This window comes from Cetorhinus maximus, chromosome 3 (genome assembly GCF_964194155.1).
Source record: "Cetorhinus maximus chromosome 3, sCetMax3.hap1.1, whole genome shotgun sequence".
Classification (NCBI taxonomy): domain Eukaryota; kingdom Metazoa; phylum Chordata; class Chondrichthyes; order Lamniformes; family Cetorhinidae; genus Cetorhinus; species Cetorhinus maximus.
In genome coordinates, this window is record NC_135881.1 from 102,831,739 (window position 1) to 102,853,058 (window position 21,320).

At 42.3% G+C, this 21,320-nt stretch overlaps 1 protein-coding gene across 5 annotated transcripts in view; it reads right to left on the reverse strand.

The window, feature by feature from the left end:
• Positions 1-21,320, reverse strand: part of dync1i1a (dynein cytoplasmic 1 intermediate chain 1a) — a 326,943-nt gene that overhangs the window by 93,982 nt on the left and 211,641 nt on the right. For all 5 annotated transcript variants that reach the window (XM_078538780.1, XM_078538775.1, XM_078538777.1 and 2 more), the window contains 2 exons: positions 12,670-12,816; positions 5,689-5,802 (listed from right to left, as the gene is read on the reverse strand). In XM_078538780.1, the coding sequence (XP_078394906.1) occupies positions 5,689-5,802; positions 12,670-12,816 (261 nt within the window). The remainder of the gene's footprint in view (positions 1-5,688; positions 5,803-12,669; positions 12,817-21,320) is intronic.

The following is a 21,320-nucleotide window of genomic DNA, read 5'->3' on the forward strand; positions in this document are numbered from 1 at the left end:
TTGGAACGGGCAATGACCCAGATGTAAGGGGTGTGGCTTTGGAGGGTCATGGGCAATGCATGCCAACTTGGTCCACTAGGGAGGAAGTCTTGTTCCAGAAGGCTGCAGATATTAGCAATGGCCTGCCATAAAAGCCTGAGTTTCTTTAGACACTGGCACATAAGCATGTCGAGAGAACTGAGCCTCTACCTGTAGGCATGGTGTGGGGTTCTCACCTCCTTAAAATTAGATTTCAGTGTTCATTCCCTCCACCCTGTGGAGTGGCATGTGGCTGAGGAGAAGGCAGCTCCTGCTGCACCTGGCTTTGCTCCTCCTCTTGTTTATCATCAGAAGCCCAAGGTAGAGCTGCATAAGCTGCTCCCATGCCCCAATGAAAGCTGATATAAGGGAAGTGCAGCTCAAGGTGAGTGAAGGTGACAAGACAGGTGAACTGACTACCATGTGGTCTACCATCTGTCAAACAGTGAAAACACGCCCTCAGAAGTGGTGAGCACCAGCCTGTCACTTAGGCAGGGGTGAAGTTCTTCAGGTATCAGGTTCACTGAAGAAGTTCTTCTTGCTGCGCATTTGACCTTGGCCAGTTCCAGAATGCTTGGGAAATGTCTGTGCTGACTGTTAAAGCCAGAATGCTTGGTTAAAATAGGAGTTCATCACCAATTTTCATATTACAGTTACTTACCTGGCATCTCCAAAGGGGTACCCACTTGCCTGCAAACCCACCCATGTCAAACCCAGAAGTGGGTAGAATGATTGTCGGGATCCCAACCAGGAGTGACTTTTAGGGGATTTAGCAGCCTGCCACACCCAAAGACAGTTAAGAATCTTTCCTATATTTCTGTGCACATCAATAAATAGGTCATTACTTAGGATTACATACATTGGATACACGGCACAGAAACAGCCCATTTGAGCCATACCATGCCAGCATTAATGCTCCACTCAAGCCTCCCCTCATTTTTCCTCAACTAAATCTATAATAAACCTCTATCCCCTTCTTCCTCATATACTTTTCTTTATTCAGTCATGGGATGTGGGTGTCGCTGGCTAGGGTAGCATTTATTGCCCATCCCTAATTGCCCTCGAGAAGCCAGTGGTGAGCTGCTTTCTTGAACCATTGCAGTTCATGTGGTGTAGGTACACCCTCAATGCTGTGAGGGAGGGGGTTCCAGGATTTTGACCCAGTGACAGTGAAGGAATGGCAATTTTTTCCAAGTCAGGATGGCGAGTGTTTTGGAGGGGAACTTCCATGTGTCTGCTGTCATTGTTCTTCTAGATGGTAGCGGTCGTGGGTTTGGAAGGTGTCGTCTAGGAGGTTTGGTGAGTTCCTGCAGTGCATTTTGCAGATGGTACACACTGCTGCCACTCTGCATCGGTGGTGGAGGGAGAGAATGTTTGTGGACACGGTGCCAATTAAAGGTGCTTTGTCCTGGATGGTGTCAAGCTTCGAGTGTTGTTGGAGCTGTACTTATCCAGGCATGTGGGAGTATTCCATCACACTCCTGACTTATGCCTTGTAGATGGTGGACAGGTTTTGGGGAGTCAGGAGGTGAGCTACTCGCCGCAGGATTCCTAGCCTCTGACCTGCTTTTGCAGCCACAGTATTTATATGGCTAGACCAGTTCAGTTTCTGGTCAATGGTAACCCCCAGGATGCTGATAGTAGGGGATTCAGTGATCATTGTGCCACTGAATGTCAAGGGGCAATGGTTAGATCCTCTCTCTCGTTGAAGATGGTCATTGCCTGGCACTTGTGTGACACAAAAGTTACTTGCCACTTGCCAGCCCAAGCCTAGATATTGTCCAGGTTTTACAGCATTTGGACATGGGCTGCTTCAGTATCTGAGTCGTCGTGAATGGTGCTGGACATTATGAACATCCCCACTTCTGACCTTGTGATGGAAGGAAGGTCATTTATGAAGCAGCTAAAGATGGTTGGGCCTAGGACGCTACCCTGGGAACTCCTGCAATGAAGTACTGGAATGGAGATGATTGAACTCCATCAATCATAAATGTTTTCCTTCATGCTAGATATGACTCCAACCAGCGCAGAGTTTTCCCTCATTAACTCCCATTAACTTCAGTTTTGCTGGTTCCTTGATGACATACTCAGCCAAACACTGCCTTGATGTCAAGGACAGTCACTCTCACCTCATCTCTGGAGTTCAGCTCTTTTGTCCATGTTTGAACCAAGGCTGTAACGAGGTCAAAAGCTAAGTGGCCTTGGTGGAAACTCTTTCAAGTTATCAACAGTCACAGATTGAAACTCTTTCGAGTACAATCACAGTTCTTGGTTTCCGGGAGTGGGACATGAACCCACAACCCTCTGATTCAAAGGCGAGGGTGCTATGAACTGAGCCACAGCTGACACCTCCCCCAAACTGAACATCAGTGAGCAGATTATTGCTAAGTAAGTGCCACTTGATAGCACTGTTGATGACCCCTTTCATCAATTACTGATGATCGAGAATAGATTGATGGGGCGCTAATTGGTTAGTTTGGATTTTTCATGTTTTTTGTGTACAGGACAAACCTGGGCAATTTTCCACATTGCCAGGTAGATGCCAGTGTTCTAGCTATACTGAAACAACTTGGCTAAGGGGCATGGCAAGTTCTGAAGTCTTCAGTAATATTGCTGGAATATTTGCAGGGCACATAGCCATTGCAGTGTCCAGTGTCTTCAGCTGTATCTTGACATCACATATGGTGAATTGAATTGGCTGAAGATTGGCATCTGTGATGCTAAGGACCTCCAAAGGATGCCGAGATGGTTCATCCACTTGGCACTTCTGGCTGAAGAGTGTTGCAAATGTTTCAGCCTCATCTTTTGCACTGATGTGCTGGTCTCCCCGATCATCGAGGATGGGGATGTTTTTGGGACTTCTTCCTCCAGTGAGTTGGTTAATTGCCCACCATTCCTGACTAGGTGTGGCAGGACTGCAGAGCTTAGATCTGATCTGCTGGTTGTGGAATTGCTTAGCTCTGTCCGTCGCTTGCTGCTTTTGCTGTTTAGCACACAAATAGTCCTTTGTTGTAGCTTCACCAGGTTGACACCTCATTTTTAGGTATGCCTAGTGCTGCTCCTGGCATGCCCTCCTGCACTCTTCATTGAACCAGAGTTGATCCCCTGGCTTGGTGGTAATGGTAGAGTGGGGGGATATGCTGGGCCATGAAGTTTGTCCAGCTTTTAAAGCATTTAAATTGTTCACTTCAACCACTTGCCGTGGTTGCAAGCTCCACATTTGCACCATTCTTTGGTCAAAGAATTTTCTTCTGTATTCCCTAGTTGATTTCTTGGTGATTATCTTATGTTGATGGTCTTTAGTTATGCTCTTCTCCGCAAGAGGAAACTGTCTCTCTGTGTTCACTCTATCAAAACATTTAATCATTTAAGACCTCTATCACCCCTCAGCCTTTTTTCAGCCGTAAGACCACAAGATGTAAGAACAGAAGTAGGCCATTCAGCCCATCGAGTCTGCTTTGCCATTCAATGAGATCATGGCTTTAAACAGTCTACCCTTTCCTGATGTGTATATCCACGCATTTCTGGTATCATCCTTGGAAATCTTCTCTGCACCCTCTCCAGTGCCTCTATATGGTTTTTTAAAAATTGCGACCAAAACTGCATGCAGTACCCTAAGATCCAGATTTGCGCAGAGTCGGAGAGATCCTGAGATTTTTGAAAATGGCGGGCAGGACTCGATTCCAGGATTCTCACCCAGGTTCTTGGCACCCCTAATTTTCACTGGTGCTGGATAAGTCCGCGGGTGGTGAGCCCTCAGCTTGCAGTCCCGACCTGGTCGGCTCCATCATGTGGCTGAGCAATTCCCAGCACCACCCCTGTCCCACACTTTTCGTGGAGTTGGGCCAGCTTCTACATGATTTGTGGTTCATGGACCTCAAAAGAGTTGTGAATTGTAGTCTGGATTGGGAAACCTTTTGAAAAGGTCAACTCATGACCCCATGCACCCCATGACCCCTTACAGCCTTAATGCCAATTCAATGCCAACTCATAACCCCACCCACACCCAATAGCTCCTTATAGCCCCCCAAAAGGATTCAAATCCAGACTAAGCTAATAAGGGATGAATTTGGGCTGAATTTTCACTGAGTCGGGATGTCTTGGGAGCTCTTTAATAATGATGGATGGGTTCCAATTCTGGGATTTCCAACCACATTCCCGGGCCATCTGATTTTCAGGAATGGTTTTAAAGAGTGCAGGCTGGTTCCTGTCAAAAGCCCGCACCTGGCACTCCTGATTTGGCCGCTCTATTGAGGAGATAGGCATGTCCTACTCCTCCGCAATTTTCATATCGGGCCAGGTTTTTAAAGAGTCATGGTTCACTGCCTCTCAGAGGAGTCGTGAACTCTAGTCTGCATGAGGGGACCTTTTAAAAGGTGAGTTCCAGAGGTCCTCATGCCCCCTATGCCAAGGTGAGGCCCCCCACCCACCCCCATGGCCCCTCATGCCAAGCTATTGCACTCCACCCACTCCCTAAGGCCCTTCATACACCTATGCCAGGCTATGGTACTTCCATGCCCATTGGTTCTATACAGTGAATAGTGGGTCAATGAGCCATATCGTGACAGAAGGATGTGTAAAAAAAAGTTTCATTCATTACTTTCCTCATTATGTATGTTTGGCTGAGAGGCCAACATCCATTACTCTTGTTGAAACAGCCACGCCCCAGAGAAAACATTGCTCGAGTGACAACTCTGGCTCTGATCTCTGCAATCAATTTCACGATGCTTATTTACAAGGTTAAGTGGTTTCAAGAGCTTGTGGTTTCTGTTGTTGATACTTCAAAGGGTCTGTATGATTGACATTTTTATTGCCTTGTAGTGAAACGACTACTTTTAAACATACTGGAAAGTAATAAATGAATGAATGAACTTTTAAGAAGCGTTTTTTTTACACAAGATACTATCACTATAGGATACAATGGTTGTATACAGTGTATAGGGGGTCAACAGGCATGGAAGTGCCATAGCTTGGCATGGGGGCATGAGGGGTCATAGCCTGGCATGGGGCATGAATGAGGCATGAGGAGTGTGTGGGGGTGTGTGAGGTGAAGGCTGGAAGGACTGTGTGTTTTTATTTTAACTGGGATGAATTCCCACAGCACCGAGGTAGGCGTTTTAAACAGTCCACCTTGGCACACGGCAGTCCCTGGGGAACTTCTTCCTGGGTTGGCTGGCCTGACTCCAGCCTGGCAATGAAAATCCTGCCTTTGCAGGCACTTCTCCTGAGGCATGCAGGCAGAGCCTGGAATTTTCCTGACTCCCCCTACCCACCTCAAAGATGAAAATTCAGAGCCTTGTCTCTACTGTTTGGAAATATTTTGTCTTTAGTTTCAACTCAATTCTTAATGGGAACAAGTTACCAGTACAAAACTGTCCAATTTCACTTGTAAGCGCATCCAAAGACAGTTAAGAGCAGTGGAAATTTTTACAATGAGCAAGTACAGGTTGCTTTTCCAAAATTAAGATAACTCTCATCATAGGCTAGCAAAACTTTTACAATGGATCTTGTCGTTCCATACTCCACCCTAGATCACTCAACAAACATTTCTTATAAAAAAAATTATTCATGACAATAATCTATTTATTAGTTACAGTTTTTTTTAATTGATGTAATTAATTACTAGTAACATTTAATCTGAGCCAGCACACAGTGCAGGAATCAGCTTACTTGTGGTTGAGTCAGCATATCTAGGCTCCAGGAACACATTTTTCCATCTGTGGAAACCGTGATTAGATTGTGAGCATTTTGCGTTCCAACAACATTCACACAGTACACAGGATGCTGAAACAAAACAAGTACACTGGTGAAAATCCCTTGAAAAGTGCAATTATAGATGTTGATCTATAAAATAAACCTTATAATCTTTACCTTTAGATGTCACTTCAGATTTGAATCCCATGCTAAACCAGTTTTTATGTTAACCATATTGCCTTGAATAAGTTAAAACCTAAAATGCAAGTAACGTTTGGAAGATTGAAATTTCATATTAAAGCTTCAGGTTACATTTTCTTGAATAAAATTCATATGTCATCCTCATTTGCGAGCAAAGTTATTCACCAGATGTTATTTGTGTGCATACCGCATAACTTGTCCTCTTGTTCCATACAGTCCTCTACTTCAGGTTTTCCCTTGGAGTTTTGGGTTTCAGAATCTTGGCTTTTTATAAAATGCGTGTATAATTTTAATAATAGTGTTGTAATCAATCAAGGTATTTGAAATGATCACGGCAAGAACTCAGTGATGTCATTTCTTGTATTTTATACATGAATATAATGCATGTAGTCACATCATGTTATGTACTATTAGTTATGGTTCCACAGAATTTTCATATATTTATGCCAACTGGTTGATTTTCCATGGTGTGGTACACAGGAGTCAAGGTCAAGGATAGTCTTCAAGTGAAATGGGGTTAAAAGGTGAACGATAATTGGGCCAGAATGCAGAATCATAATTCAGTCCTTATTTTAAAATAATGGATGTTGTGATTATTTAATATAAAACTTTAATGTTATTATTTATAGCTGATTTTCCAGAGTATTGCATACAGGGAGTCAAGGCTAAGAGTAGCTTCGGGCAAAGCAGATTTAGAGCTAACAAACAAGGGCACATAATTAAACATAATTAAACCTTAAAGTCATACATTGTTTTTAAATAATGCTTTAAATATTATTTCTAAGCAAGCTGCAAAACTTAAGGCATTTAAATAGCAAAGAATTAGAATTGGAGCACTGGAGTCTCTTTCCTGTAAAGGTTGTGGAGCTGGAAAACAAAACTAGGCTGTGAAGGCACCACTAACAGAGGTAGGGTGCAATTACAGTGCGACAAGTTTACAATTTCCATTACAAATGTGACATAGAATTTTATAATAGAAAGACTGACATAAAATTGTAGTAAATATTTGACAACAGTAAGAAAGGATTTGTGGATAGGAAGTACATGCATGTTCAATATTTTTAATACATTATGTGGATAGTGATCAGGTTTCAATACTTAGCCCTATTATTAATTCAGGGTCACTTTTCCTGGGAAAATATCAAGTAATTCACATATTTTATTGCACAAATAAATGCCTATTTAATTATAAAGTGATTCATTTTGGTAGGAAAAATGTACAGAGACAGTATAAAATAAATGACACAATTTTAAAGGGTGTACAGAAACAGAGACCTGGGTGCGCACATATTCAAGTCTTTGAGTTGGCAGGACAAGTTGGGAAGGCTGTCTCCCATGCACACCCTCTAGCCCCATTTCCCTTGAAGGCCATATTTGATCTAGATTCCTGTGCAACATCATGGAAAATCGACTAGTTAGCATACACATACATAAATTCTGTTGAACCACAACTAACAGTACATAACATGATCTGACTGCATGTATTACAAACTAGCCCCGACTGTCCAGTCTTTGGTCCTCCATTTGCCATGACATTACTGCAGCTACTGATTTGCTCAACTGCTGCCTCTTTTCCACCTTTGTTACCCCCACCCCCAATAAAACCATTAAACCTTCTTTCCCTGGCCATGTTCCCTAGTGGGGTCCTCATCCCTGCTCCTCTAAGTTTAAGGGATGCAGGTCTGAAAGGATATGGCGGACAACTGGCTTAGCTATTCACCGCCAGATCTGGCTGGACCACATAAAGCACTACTGAGTTCTGTTCTCACCTGCTAAAATTTCCTACTATTCCAGCACCATCCTACAAACCAAAGATAACCCCTGCTTCTTTCGTCTAATGCAAACCATCTTCCAAATACCCTTTCTTCTGTTTCGTCCACCCACACCTCCAACAAAAAGAGCGAGGTGCTCCTGGGCTTCTTTGTCACTAAGATCAAGGCCATCTGATCAGCTGCCTTTGTCACTTCTCTCCCTTTCATGAGCCCACTGGGCCAAACTTCCTCTAAAGTTTCCCACACTCTAGCCCTGAAGTTTTTTCTCCAATTTCTTTCCTATCACCCCTCAGGCTCTCTCTGACCTCATATTGTCCTCGAGTCCTACCTCCTGCTCTCTTGACCCTAGTCCCATTAAGCTGCTAACTATCCAACTTCCCCTCCTGGTCCCCATGTTAGCTGATATTGTTAATGGTTCTCTCCCTTCAGACATTGTCCCTCTCTCCTTTAAATTTGCCATCATTATCCCTCTCTTCAAAAGACCAAACCTTGACCCCACCTTTCTTGCAAACTACTATCCCATCTCCAAATTCCCTTACCTCTCCAAAGTTCTTAAATGTGTTATTCCCTACCCACCCCACCAAATCCATTTATTTGACATGGTTGACTAAACTGTCCTCCTCCGATGTCTCTCCACTGTCATCCAGCTGGTTGGGACTCGTCCCAACTAATTCCATTCTTGTCTACTTAATCATAAGCAAAGAATCACTTGCAGAAGAGAAGGCTTCTCTTCCTGCTCCAACACCATTACATCTGGAGTTCGCAAGGATCTATCCTTGGCCCCCTCCTATTCCTCATCTATATCTTGTGCCTCAGCGATATCATCCAAAAGCATAGCATTAGTTTTTACATGTACACTGATGGCATCCAGCTCTAACTCGCTACTACCTCTCTCAACTCTTTTACTGTTGTGAAATTGTCAGTTTATCCAGCGTTTAATACTGGGCAAGGAGAAATTTCCTTCAATTAAATATCAGGAAGTCTGAAGCCATTGGCCTGGATTTTCTGGCCCAGTTGTGGCGGGACCCTCCGCAGCCCAGCCAAAAGTCCATTGACTTTTGGCAGGACTGGATGATCCCAGTGGCGGGTGAGACCAGAAAATCCCACCTATTGTTTTCAGTCCCTGCTCCAAACTCCATTCCCTAATACTGACTCCGTTCTCCCTTCCAACTGAGACTAAACCAATCTGTTTGCAACCTCGGTGTCACATTGGACTTGAAGATGAGCTTCCAACCACAAATTCACACCATCACTAAGATCGCCGATTTCCACCTCTGTAATAACACCAGACTTCATCCATCTCAGCTCATCTGCTGCTGAAATCCTCATTCATGCATTTTTACCTCTAGACTTTAGGGGGTAGAATGTGGGAGACCAGCCAGATGTACGTTAAAATAGTAAGCTTGAGGTCATCGAAAAACCCTGCTGCCTGTGTCCTAGCTCACACCAAGTCCCGCTCACCTATCACCTCTGCGCACACAGACCTACATTGTTGTCTATGAGCCAAGTCCTTGATTTTAAAATTCTCATTCTTGCTTTCAAAACGCTCCATGGCCTCACTCCTCTCTATATCTGAAATCTCCTCTAGCCCTATCACCTTTTGACATATCTGCACTCCTCTAATTCTGGTCTCTTGAGCATCCCCCATTATAATTGCTCCAGCAGTGGTGCCTTCAGCTACCAGGACCCTAAGCTCTGGAACGTCTCTGCCTCTCTATCATGCTTTCCTTTAAGGCACTGCTTAAAATCTTTCTCTTTGACCAAGCTTTTGTCGTCCGACCTAATATCTGCTTAAGCGATTTGGTGCCAGTTTGGTTTTATAATGTTCTCGTGATGTGCCTTGGGTTAAAGGCCCAATATAAGTTGTTGTTAAAAAGCTATATGGGACCCTTGATTTTATGAAAAGAAGCATAGAATACAATAGCAAAGAAGTCATGCCAAACCTTTATAAAACTCTTGTTAGCGCTCAGCAGTAGTATTGTATCCAATTCTGGCCACCACCCTTCAGGAAGAATGTGAAAGCCTTGGAGAGCGTGAAGAACAGATTTACTAGAATGGTATCATGAATTCCAGGCTTCAGTTATGTGGAGAAGCCAGAGAATATCTGATTGGTCTTTTCTGGGTGCAGAAGTTTATGGGGAGATTTGATAGCGGTGTTGTAAATATTGAAACGTTTGATAGAGAAGGAGAAGCTGCTTCCAGTGGCAGAAGGGTCGGTAACTAAAGGATACAGGTTTAAGACAGCTGGTAAAAGAATGAGAGGCAACATAAGGTATATGTAGGGAGAGAGTTGTTATGATCTGGAAGCCTTGAAGAGATCAGCGGAAGCAGATTCAACAGCAACTTCAATCAAAATTCAATCAAATTGGTCAGACATGACCTTCCCTTAACAAAACATTGCTGACTGTCCTTGATTAATCCCTGCCTCTCCAAGTGTAGATTAACTCTGTCCCTCAGAATTGCTTCCAGTAGTTTCCACAGCAATGAGGTGCTATCTCCTCCCTTGCCTCACTCAACAGCCTGGGATACATTTCATCCGGGCCTGGAGATTTATCTACTTTTAAGCCTGCCAGACCACTTAGAACCTCCTCCCTTTCTATGCTAATTTCTTCAATTATATCACAGTCCTTCTGCCTGATTTCCATACCCATGTTGTCCCTCTCACTTATGAACACCGACACAAAGTATTCATTTAGAACCCTACCTACGTCTTCCAGCTCCACACACAAATTACCACTGTGGTCCTTAATGGGCCCTACTCTTTCCCTAGTTATCCTCTTACTCTTAAATGTACTTGTACAATAACTATGGATTTTCCTTTATTTTACCTGCAATGTTTTATCATGCCCCCTTTTTGCTCTCCTAATTTCCTTTCTAAGTTCCCCTCTACACATTCTATACTCCTCTAGGGTTTCCGCTGTTCTGAGCCCTCGTCATCTGCCATAAGCCCCCCTTAATCTCTTTATCCTATCCTGTATATCCCTCGACATCCAGGGTTCCCTGGATTTGTTGGTCCCACCCTTTATCTTTACTGGAATATGTTGGCCCTGTGCTTTCCCTATTTCCTTCTTGAATGAGTCCCACTGCTCTGACGCCGATTTACTTAAAAGTAGCTGCTCCCAGTCCACTCTGGCCAAATCATATCTGATCTTATTAAAATCGGCCTTCCCCCAATTTAGAACTCTGATTTCTGGCCCATCCTTGTCCTTTTCCATAACAACCTTGAATCTAACGGAGTTATGATCACTATTTACAAAATGCTCCCCCACTGATATCTCGACCACTTGCCTGGCTTCATTCCCTAAAATTAAGTCCAGGACCGCCCCTTCTCTTGTAGGTCCTTCTACGTACTGGCTTAAAAAGCTCTCCTGGATGCATTTTAAGAATTCCGCTCACTCTAAATTTATCACACTATGACTAACCCAGTTAATGTTGGGGAAGTTGAAATCTCCCACTATTACTACCCTATTATTTTTACACTTCTCTGAAATTTGCCTACATACTTGCTCTTCTATTTCTCTTTGGCTGTTTGGGGGCCTATAGTACACTCCCAGCAATGTGATTGCTCCTTTTTTGTTTTGAAGTTCTACCCATATGGCTTCATTTGAGGAGCCTTTTAAGATGTCATCCCTCCTTGCTGCTGTAATTGATTCCTTGATCAATATTGCAATACTCCCTCCTATTTTACCTCCTTCCCTGTCTCGCCTGAAGACCCTGTATCCTGGAATATTGAGCTGCCAATCCTGCCCCTATCTCAACCATGTCTCTGTGACAGCAATGGCATCATACTTCCATGTGTTAATCTGTGCCCGCAGCTCATCTGCCTTATTCATCAGGCTCCTTGCATTAAAATAAATACCATCCAACCTTGCCAAACTCCCTTGTGCCTTAACTGGCCTATAATTTCGATCTCTTCCAGACTCACTTACTCTCTCTCCTAATTTTGGCTGTGCATCTTCCCCTGCTGAACCTCCTCTCAGGATTCCATCTCCCTGCCAAGGTTAGTTTAAACCCTCTCTGCAAGGATGTTGGTCCCATTCTAGTTCAGGTGCAACCCGTCCGCCTTGTACAGGTCCCACTGCCCCAGAAATCTAAAGTCCTCCCTCCTGCACCATCTCTCCAGCCACGCATTCATCTGGACTAACTTCCTATTTCTATACTCACTAGCGTGTGGCACAGGAAGTAATCCAGAGATTACTACCTTTGAGGTCCTGTTTTTTAACCTGCTTCCTAGCTCCCTAAATTCTGCTTGCAGGACCTCATCCCTCTTTCTACCTACGTCGTTGGTACCAATATGTACCACGATCTCTGTCTGTTTTCCATCCCCCTTTAGAATGTCCTGCAGCCATTCAGTGACATCCTTGACCCTGGCACCAGGGAGGAAACATACCATTCTGGAGTCACGTCTACTGCCGCAGAAACACCTGTCTGTTCCTGCACACATGGTCGGTTAGAGCGCAAGGAGCATCTAGGACTTCCCACATGTTGCAGGTGGTACATAACATGGGACTGAGATGCCCTGCCATGCCCCTAGTCGGAAAAAAATACCCCTTAAGTTAAATACAATGAAAAAATGTAAAATTATTTATGTACTTTAAATAAAAACTACAACTCTTACCTTTCCTTAGCTTAATCTATTTTAAACTGGAGAAAAACACTTACCCACTCCTCACCAATCAGCTCTCACCTTTGTGCTGGTGCCAGTTTTTGAAAGTTATACTCAACATGCTGAATCTCAACATGCTGAATAAACAGATTATTACAGAGTACTCAACTCCCCATCCAAAGAGCAGAGCAAGCACGAGATTAGATCTACTGCTCATGTAGAAGGTGTATACTGACAAAGACTGGTTGGGTCAGATGGTGTTGAAATGTGTGTTATTCCATATAGCACATGCATAATTATTTGGTGAATGAATTGCAATTGGGAAAATAAAAAAAATCAGTTCAATAATACATTCAGGTATAAGAATATTTTACTCACAGTATGAGCAGCAGCAGAAAGAGGTGTTCGTTGAACTGGAGTTCGTCGGTGACTGCGGTTATCCCAGAGAACAATTTGTCCAGAGTATGTACCACCAACTACTAAGTTCGGGTTGAATCGGGCAAAGCAGACTGACATTACAGGAGACTGTAACCAATATATTGAAAACAATTAGTTAGAATTGGGTTCATTTAACAGAACTATAATTACTCAGCATAATTATGCAATATTAATAAGTCCTAGCAGGATCATTGAGGAAAAGCTACACCGAAATTATTTTAAAATGCAAGAGTGAACTCTTTCAGCTCCAGGGTATCTTCTAGCCTTACGAGTTATTTATTTCCTCCTCTCTAATTATCTGTTCATCCCCATTTCATGATGTGTCTTCAGAAAAGGAAACACACTGAATTTTTTAATATCTGATAGCAATTATTCCACCTACTGGAACCAAGATGGTTTAGATACAAACATTATAACAGCAGATAACAGCATTTGCACTAAATTTTCCTCAATTAATTTACTAATTATCCAGATCAATGTTAAGACTCAATAGAACTGTAACTTATGTTTAATCTTAATGGCTAATTTTGCCACAATCATTAAAACTTCAAGAACTAAAACCCTTTCCAGCATCAAGGAAAAATTAAAACAAAAAGTCACAATTTCATGCATAGAGTTTAGACCAAATTATCTTGACGGTTACAATGATTTTAGCTTTCATGTTGCCTGCCTCAGTATTTTTTGTTTTCTTCTCCACTTAGATTTAGCTATGCTGGTACATCATTTGAATAACAGAATGTACAGCACAGAAACCAGACCATTCAGTCTAACTGATCTATGCTGGTGTTAGTGGTCACCAAAAACCAACCCCTGCTGCCCTTCATCCAATTCCATTGGCATAAACTTTCATTCCTTTCTCCTCCATATTTTATATAGCTTCCTCTTAAAAAGCATATATGCTATTTGCCTCATGTGGATAGTAAGTTCCATTTTCTAACCGCTCTCTAGGTAAAGAAATTCCTTCCTGAAGTCCCTATTGGATTGGTTAGGGACTATCTTACACTAATTCCAATCCTGCCTGCAAGTAGAAACATCTTTTCTATGTCTATCCTATCAAACACTTACATATTCTGAAAGACCTCAATGAGGTCACCCCTCAGCCTTTCCTTTTCTAGAGAAGAGCCTCAGCATGTTCAATCTAAGTATTACTTCTCAGTTCTGTTATCAATTTTGTTTAACTTTTTCGCATCTCAATGTTTTTGTATGCTTTTAATAACATACGTACCAAAGCTGGTCACAGTACTCCTCGTGTGATCTAACCAAGATTTGACGTCTTTCAATTCTATTGCTTGAGAAATGAGCCAGTGTTTAGTTTCCTTTTTTATTAATCTGCACTGGAAATTTTAGTGATTTGTTTATCTGCACCCCATTTCCCTTTGCTCCTCTACCCTATTTAGACTCTTATATTCCAAGGTATTGTGGTCTCATTATTCTTCCTATCAAAATGCACTACCTCAATTATCTATATTAAAATAAATTTGCCAATTCCATGCCCATTCTGAAAGTTTATTGATGTCTTGTATTTTGTCACAAGCTTCCTCATGATCAACTCTACCCCTCAATTTGGTATGATCCAAAAATTTTGAAATGGTACTCTGACTATCGACCCAAAATAGTTTATTTAAATGATGAAAAACACTGATTCTTGTGGTACACCACTTCTCATTTTTGCCAGTCTAACTAATTATCCATAATAGTTATATTTCTTTTAACACCACACCATTCAAAAATATATCACAACTTCCCAATGCTGCTGTCAAAAAATATGTAGACAACATGTCAGATTTTTATGTTTATGCATTGCAAGAAACAATTAAACCTTAAGATATTGAAAAATACACCCAGTTGTTTAATTTTTAAACCTGAGATCTCCCATATTGACTGTCACTCCAAATGGGATTCTTTGAAATCATGTATTGTAAAGGTGCCTGTCTCTCAAAATTGTCATCTTACATTGCCATAACTACATAGAAAAATATTAGTAAAGGCAAAAAAGACAATATTGTATCCTGGCTTTTCAAAACTAAGAGAAAGAAAGCCAGACACTTAATGATATGCCTCACCTGGAACCTGAAACTTACAAACATTTTCTAATCTGTGCAGTTTCCTCCCGAAACAACAATTACACTGCAACCTCAGACTCTGTTTAGTCATCACCAACTTTACTTTGTGGTTTTGAAGCGGCACAACTCCACTTTAGCAGAAGAATACATTCTACTTGGCACTGCTGCCCTGGTAAAATAGCTCAACAACTATAATATATATCTGCCTACTGCAGATGCATCTGTCCATGACAGTATTGGTAGGAGTGACCAACCCACAGGCCCTGTGGAGACGAAGTCCCGTCTTCACATTGAGGATACCCTCTATCATGTTGTATGGCACTAAAGCTGTACTAAATGGGATAGATTTCAAACAGACCTAGCAACTCAAGGCTGGGCATCCATGAGGCACTGTGGGCCATCAGCAGCAGCAGAACTGTACTCAACCATAATCTGTAACCTCATGGCCTGGCATATAACCCACTCTACCATTACCACCAAGACAAGGAATCAACCCTGGTTCAATGAAGAGTGCAGGAGGGCATGCCAGATGCAACACCAAAATGAGGTGTCAATCTCGTGAAGCTACAACATAGGACTACTTGCGTGCTAAACAGCCGAAGCAGCAAATGGTAGGCAGAGCTAAGCGATTCCACAGCCAACGGATCAGATCTAAGCTTTGCAGGCCTGCCACATCCAGTCATGAATAGTGGTGGACAATTAAACAACTCACTGGAGGAAGAGGCTCCACAAATGTCCTCATCCTCAAGGATGGAGGAGCCCAGCACAACAATGCCAAAGATAAGGCTGAAGCATTCACAACAATCTTCAGCCAGAAGTGTCGAGTGGATGCTCCATCTCGGCCTGCTCCAGAAGTCCCCAGCATCACAGATGCCAGTCTTCAGCCAATTTGACACACTTCACGTGATATTAAGGAACGACTGAAGGCAATGGATACTGTAAAGGCTATGGGCCTTGACAATATTCTGGCAATAGTACTGAAGACTCGTGCTCCAGAAATTGCCATGCCCCGAGCCAAGCTGTTCCAGTGCAGCTACAACACTGGTATATACCCGGCAATGTGGAAAATTGCCCAGGTATGTCCTGTACACAAAAGACAGGGCAAATCCAACCCAGCCAATTACTGCCCCATCAGTCTACTCTCGATCATCAATAAAGTGATGGAAGGGATCATCAACAGTGCTATCAAGCGGCACTTGCTTAGCAACAACCTGCTCACTGATGCCCAGTTTGGGTTCCACCAGGATCAGTCAGCTTCTGACCTCATTACAGACTTGGTTCAAACATGGACAAAAGAGCTGAACTCCAGAGGTGAAGTGAGAGTGACTGCCCTTAACATCTAGGCAGCATTTGACCTATTGTGGCATGAAGAAACCCTAGCAAAATTGGAGTCAATGGGAATCAGGGGGAAAAATCTCCACTGGTTGGAGTCATAGCTAACACTAGGAAGATGAAACAAAAACAAAAATAGCTGGAAAAACTCAGGTCTGACAGCATCTGTGGAGAGGAAGACAGAGTTAAATCCGTATGACTCTTCATCAGAACTAGGAACCAGGAATTAAGAAGGTGGTTGTGGTTGTTGGAGGTCAATCATTTCAGTTCCAGGACATCACTGCATGAGTTCTTCAGGGTAGTGTCCTAGGCCCAAACATCTTCAGCTGCTTCATCAATGACCTTCCTTTCATCATAAGGTCAGAAGTGGGGATGTTCACACAATGGTCAGGACCATTCGCAGCTCCTCAGATACTGAAGCAGTCCATGTCCAAATGCAGCAAGACCTGGACAATATCCAGGCTTGGGCTGACAAGTAGCAAGTGACATTCGCCCCACACAAGTGCCAGGCAATGCCCATCTCCAACAAGAGAGAATCTAACCATCACCCCTTGACATTCAATGGCATTACCTTCACTGAATCCCCCACAATCAACATCCTAGGGGTTACAATTGACCAGAAACTGAACTGGACTAGCCACCATAAATATTGTGGCTGCAAGAGCAGGTCAGAGGCTAGGAATCCTGCGACAAGTAACTCACCTCCTGACTCCCCAAAGCCTGTCCACCATCTATAAGGAACAAGTTGGGAATGTGATGGAATACACTCCACCTGCCTGAATGAGTGCAGCTCGAACAACACTCAAGAAGCTTGACACCATCCGGGACAAAGCAGCCTGCTTGATTGACATCCCTTCAACAAATAATTCACTCCCTCCACCACTGACGAACAGTGACAGCAGTGTGTACCATCTACAAGATGCGTTGCCAAAACTCACCAAGGTTCCTTAGACAGCACCTTCCAAACCCATGACCTCTACCATCTAGAAGGACAAGGGCAGCAAACACATGGGAATACCACCACCTGGAAGCTCCGCTCCAAGCCACTCACCATCCTGACTTGGAAATATATTGCTGTTCCTTCATTGTGGCTGGGTCAAGATCCTGGAACTCCCTCCCTAACAACACTGTGGGTGTACATACACCATATGGACTACAATGATTTGTTATGATGTGGCAGGTGATGTGTGCCAGGTGACCAAGCCCACAAGGGAAACTTGGCCACGCTATTACAACAGTTCTGCAATTTGTATTTATTATGAGAAGGCTTATGCACTAAATTCAGGAGAATTGAGTCCACTCACGCATTTAGATATTTTGAAATTAAATAAAAAATGTGACAAGAAGAAAAAATACAATAAACACACACAAGATTATAGTTACACGGTTATTAGTCTTAACAGTTCCCAAAATTCTTAATTAAACAGGCTCCCATCTACACACCCTTTATGGCAACAGTCCAAAATAGATTTTAAATTTAAATAAGCCATGTTACCACAGCACCCACTCAACAGTGCAATTCTAAAGGCTTTTAACACAATTTTAGTTAATGGACACAGCAGACCTCTGCAAAAATGGCTAGAGGCTTTTCCAAGTCTGTCACGCAGTGTATCTTTTAAGGTTTTACACGGCCACACCCCACAAAACCTTCCAACCTTCTTTACATATGTTTCTCCCTCTTCAATGTGTAAAATCCCATTGTGCTAAATGTCTTTGGAAATTTAATTTTCTCATTATATAAAAATCTTTCATGTTGCCAATATGGCCTCTTTCCTTTTGGGAAAAATATACACAAGACAGAATTTTGCCCTTGTCGAATAGGCTCGGGTGGTGGTGGCCAGGAAGCTGACCACCGTCCGCGATCGGGGCCGGGCTGTGATTTCACGCTGGCAGACCAATTAAGGCCCACCCAGTGTGAAACGCGAGCGACAGCGCTCAGTGATGTCTGTGCAGGTGGGGGAGGGGGACAAATGCAAACTTTGCGCACGCGCGCGAGTGCACGCTTGAAAATCTCCCTGAGGCACCGAGCTCAAAAAAAATTAGAAATGAAGATTTTTAAACAGTATTAAAACATGTCCCCTCGTTTGACTTTGTCACATGAGTAGGGACATGTTATAAATGAAATTTTAAAAAATTAATTTTATTTGATGTTGAAAACCTCATCCCGCCCATGAATGAGGTTTCCAAAAAAATGCAAAGGCCACTTGGCCTTTTCGCCTGCCCGCCAAACATAAGGTTGGACGGGGAGCAAAAAACGTAAGTTAATTAATATTTAAATGGCCTTAATAAACCTTCTAATTGTCGGTGGGCGCACTGCAGATTCCCGCGTGCACCCGCCGACTGAACTATCACACAACTGCACGTTGACGTCGGGACACTCGCCCAACATCGTTTCACACTCGAGCGGGTCAGGCGCACACCTGCCCGCTGAGGTGAAAATTCTATCCATAATAAATTTGCCCTATCTATCTTGTTAATTGTAAACATCCTACCATCCCTTTGAAAATCAAACAACTCCTTCACTTATCTAATAATGCAAATTTCATTAACATCCTATATGCTAAGCCCTCACCCATTAGCATTACAAATACCCTTCTTACACCTAACCCTTTTGATAATTTCAACTTTGCAGTCTACCTGACTCAAACTCAATTAAATCAGTCACACAGACAGAACCATCCACACTCACACCCATAAGCCTACAATAAAATTATGAAAAATATTAGTTTTGTGACACTTCCATCCTTATGGAAAAATGAACCGTCATAATCTTAAAAGATGGCTTCATTTTCTCAATCCATCTTACATTACTATTACCAGGTGCATGCATTAACATAAATATATATATGAATACTTTGTATCAACAGGGGTCATTTCAGTCCAGTGTCCAGGTTTTAAATGCTCAAGTTCCTTTGAACTTTAGACTCTCAACAATGCATCTGCAATTAGATTTTCTCGTCCAGCCACATGTATAGACTGTAAATTAAATGGCTGCATAATAAACTCCATCTGAATAGTCTTGCACTTCGGTTGCAAAATTTGTCCAAAAAGTTTAAAGGATTGTGGTCTGTATAGACAATTGTTTCTGATGTATTGCTTGCAACATAAACCTCGAAATGCTGCAACACTAACACCAGGCCCAGAGTCTCCTTTTTGATGGCTGAATATCTTCTTTGATGTACATTCAGCTTTCATGAAAAATATCCTATCGGTTTCTCAATTCCAGTTTCATCTTCTTGTAACAGTACAGCCCCAATACCTAGTTCACTTGCATCAACTGATAACTTAAACTGCTTGGAATAATTAGGTACTGTCAAAACTGGTGTCAGAGTCAATATAGTTTTAAAACTGCCAAATGCATTCCGACACTCCTGTGCCCATTGAAACTTCTTGTTCTTTTTTTAATAGTTCAGTCAATGGAGCAACCACACTGCTAAAATTTGGCACAAACATCCGGTAAAACCCACTCATGCCCAGAAATTTCATAACTTCTCGTTTTGGTGTAGGCACTGGGAAACTCACTATGGCTTTTACTTTCACATCTCCCGGAGCCACCTTACCATGTCCGGTGGTATGGTCTAGATACGTAACTTGCACCTTTGCAAATTCACTCTTAGCCAAGTTCACCACCAAATTAGCTTCTTGCAGTCAATCAAACTGTTCTTTTCAGATGTTGTAAATGCTCCTCCCGCGTTTAACTGAAAACTATCGAGTCGCCAATATAAACAGCACAATCATTTAGCCCTGCAATTATTTTGTTCGTCAGTCTTTGAAATGTTGCTGGTGCATTCTTCATACCCAATGTCATGGCTTTAAACTGATATGGTACATCTGGCTTCACAAAAGCCGATATCTCTTTTGCTCTCTCCGAAACGTTACTTGCCAACATCCTCTCAGCAAATCAATCATTGTAATAAACTTTGATTGCCACTTTCTCAATGCAATCTTCAAACTGTGGAATAGGATATGAATCCGCTTTATTCACTGTGTTTACTTTTCAAAGATCCACATTCAGTCTTTGTGTTCCACCCGGTTTCGGTACCATCACAGTAGGTGAACTCCAGTTACTGCAACTGGACGCTATGATGTCATTCTGAAGCATGAATTTGATTTCTTTCTGTACTTGGGCTAATTTCACTGGATTTGATCAAAAAGGATGTTGCCTTATGGAAACTGAATCACTCACATCTACATCATGTGTAGCTAAATTTGTCCTCCCCAGCTTATTCCCACAAATAGATTTGTGTGACTGAAATTGCTTCTCCAACTCACTTTGATACTTGTCTGGAAGGTAACTCAATATTACATTTAAATTAATAAGTACCCCCTCATTGTCCAATTTGATTAGAGGAAAATCAATTTCAGAATATTTCATTTCTACCCCTTTCTCCTCATCTACACCACTAATACCTCCTTTTGGTCATCTTCCCTGTCAAAGTACTTTTTAAGCATATTTACATGACACACCCTCTGCTTCATTCTTCTACTTGGAGTCTTTATTAAATAAATTTACTTCACTCAGTTTCTTCTCAATCCTGTAAGCCCACTAAACCTTGCCTTTAATGATTCACCCAACACTTTTTCTCCAGCAACAAAATTACGAGCTCTCTTAACTGCCTTGGCCTTCATCATTTGCTGTGATATCTTTAAATGTTCCTTAGCTAACATATATGTTCTGTTCAATCTTTCTCTGAAGTTCGTCACATAATCCAGGAGAGCAGTTTCCGAATTTTGATCCACTAACTTTTCTTGAATCAACTTCAGTGGTCCCCCTGCCTCATGACCATAGAGTAATCCAAAAGGACTAAATCCTGTTGACTCAAGAGGACCATCCCTAATAGCAATCAACAAGAGCGGAATTCCCTAATCCCAATCCTGTGGATAGTCTTGGCTATAAACCCTCATTATGGTTTTTAAATTTTGATGCCATCTCTCTAAAGCACCTTGTGATTCAGGATGATAAGCTGATTGCTTAAACTGCTTTACCCCCAGGCTGCTCATTATTTCCTTAAACAGCTGTTACATGAAATTTGAACCTTGATCTGACTACATTTCTTTCAGTAGCCCATACGTTGTAAAAAATTTAGTCAACTCTTCCACAATTCCATAAATATTCCATAAAGGCATCACTTCTGGGAACTTGTAGACACATCCATAATTGTGAACAAATACTGATTTCCACTTTTAGTCTTAGGA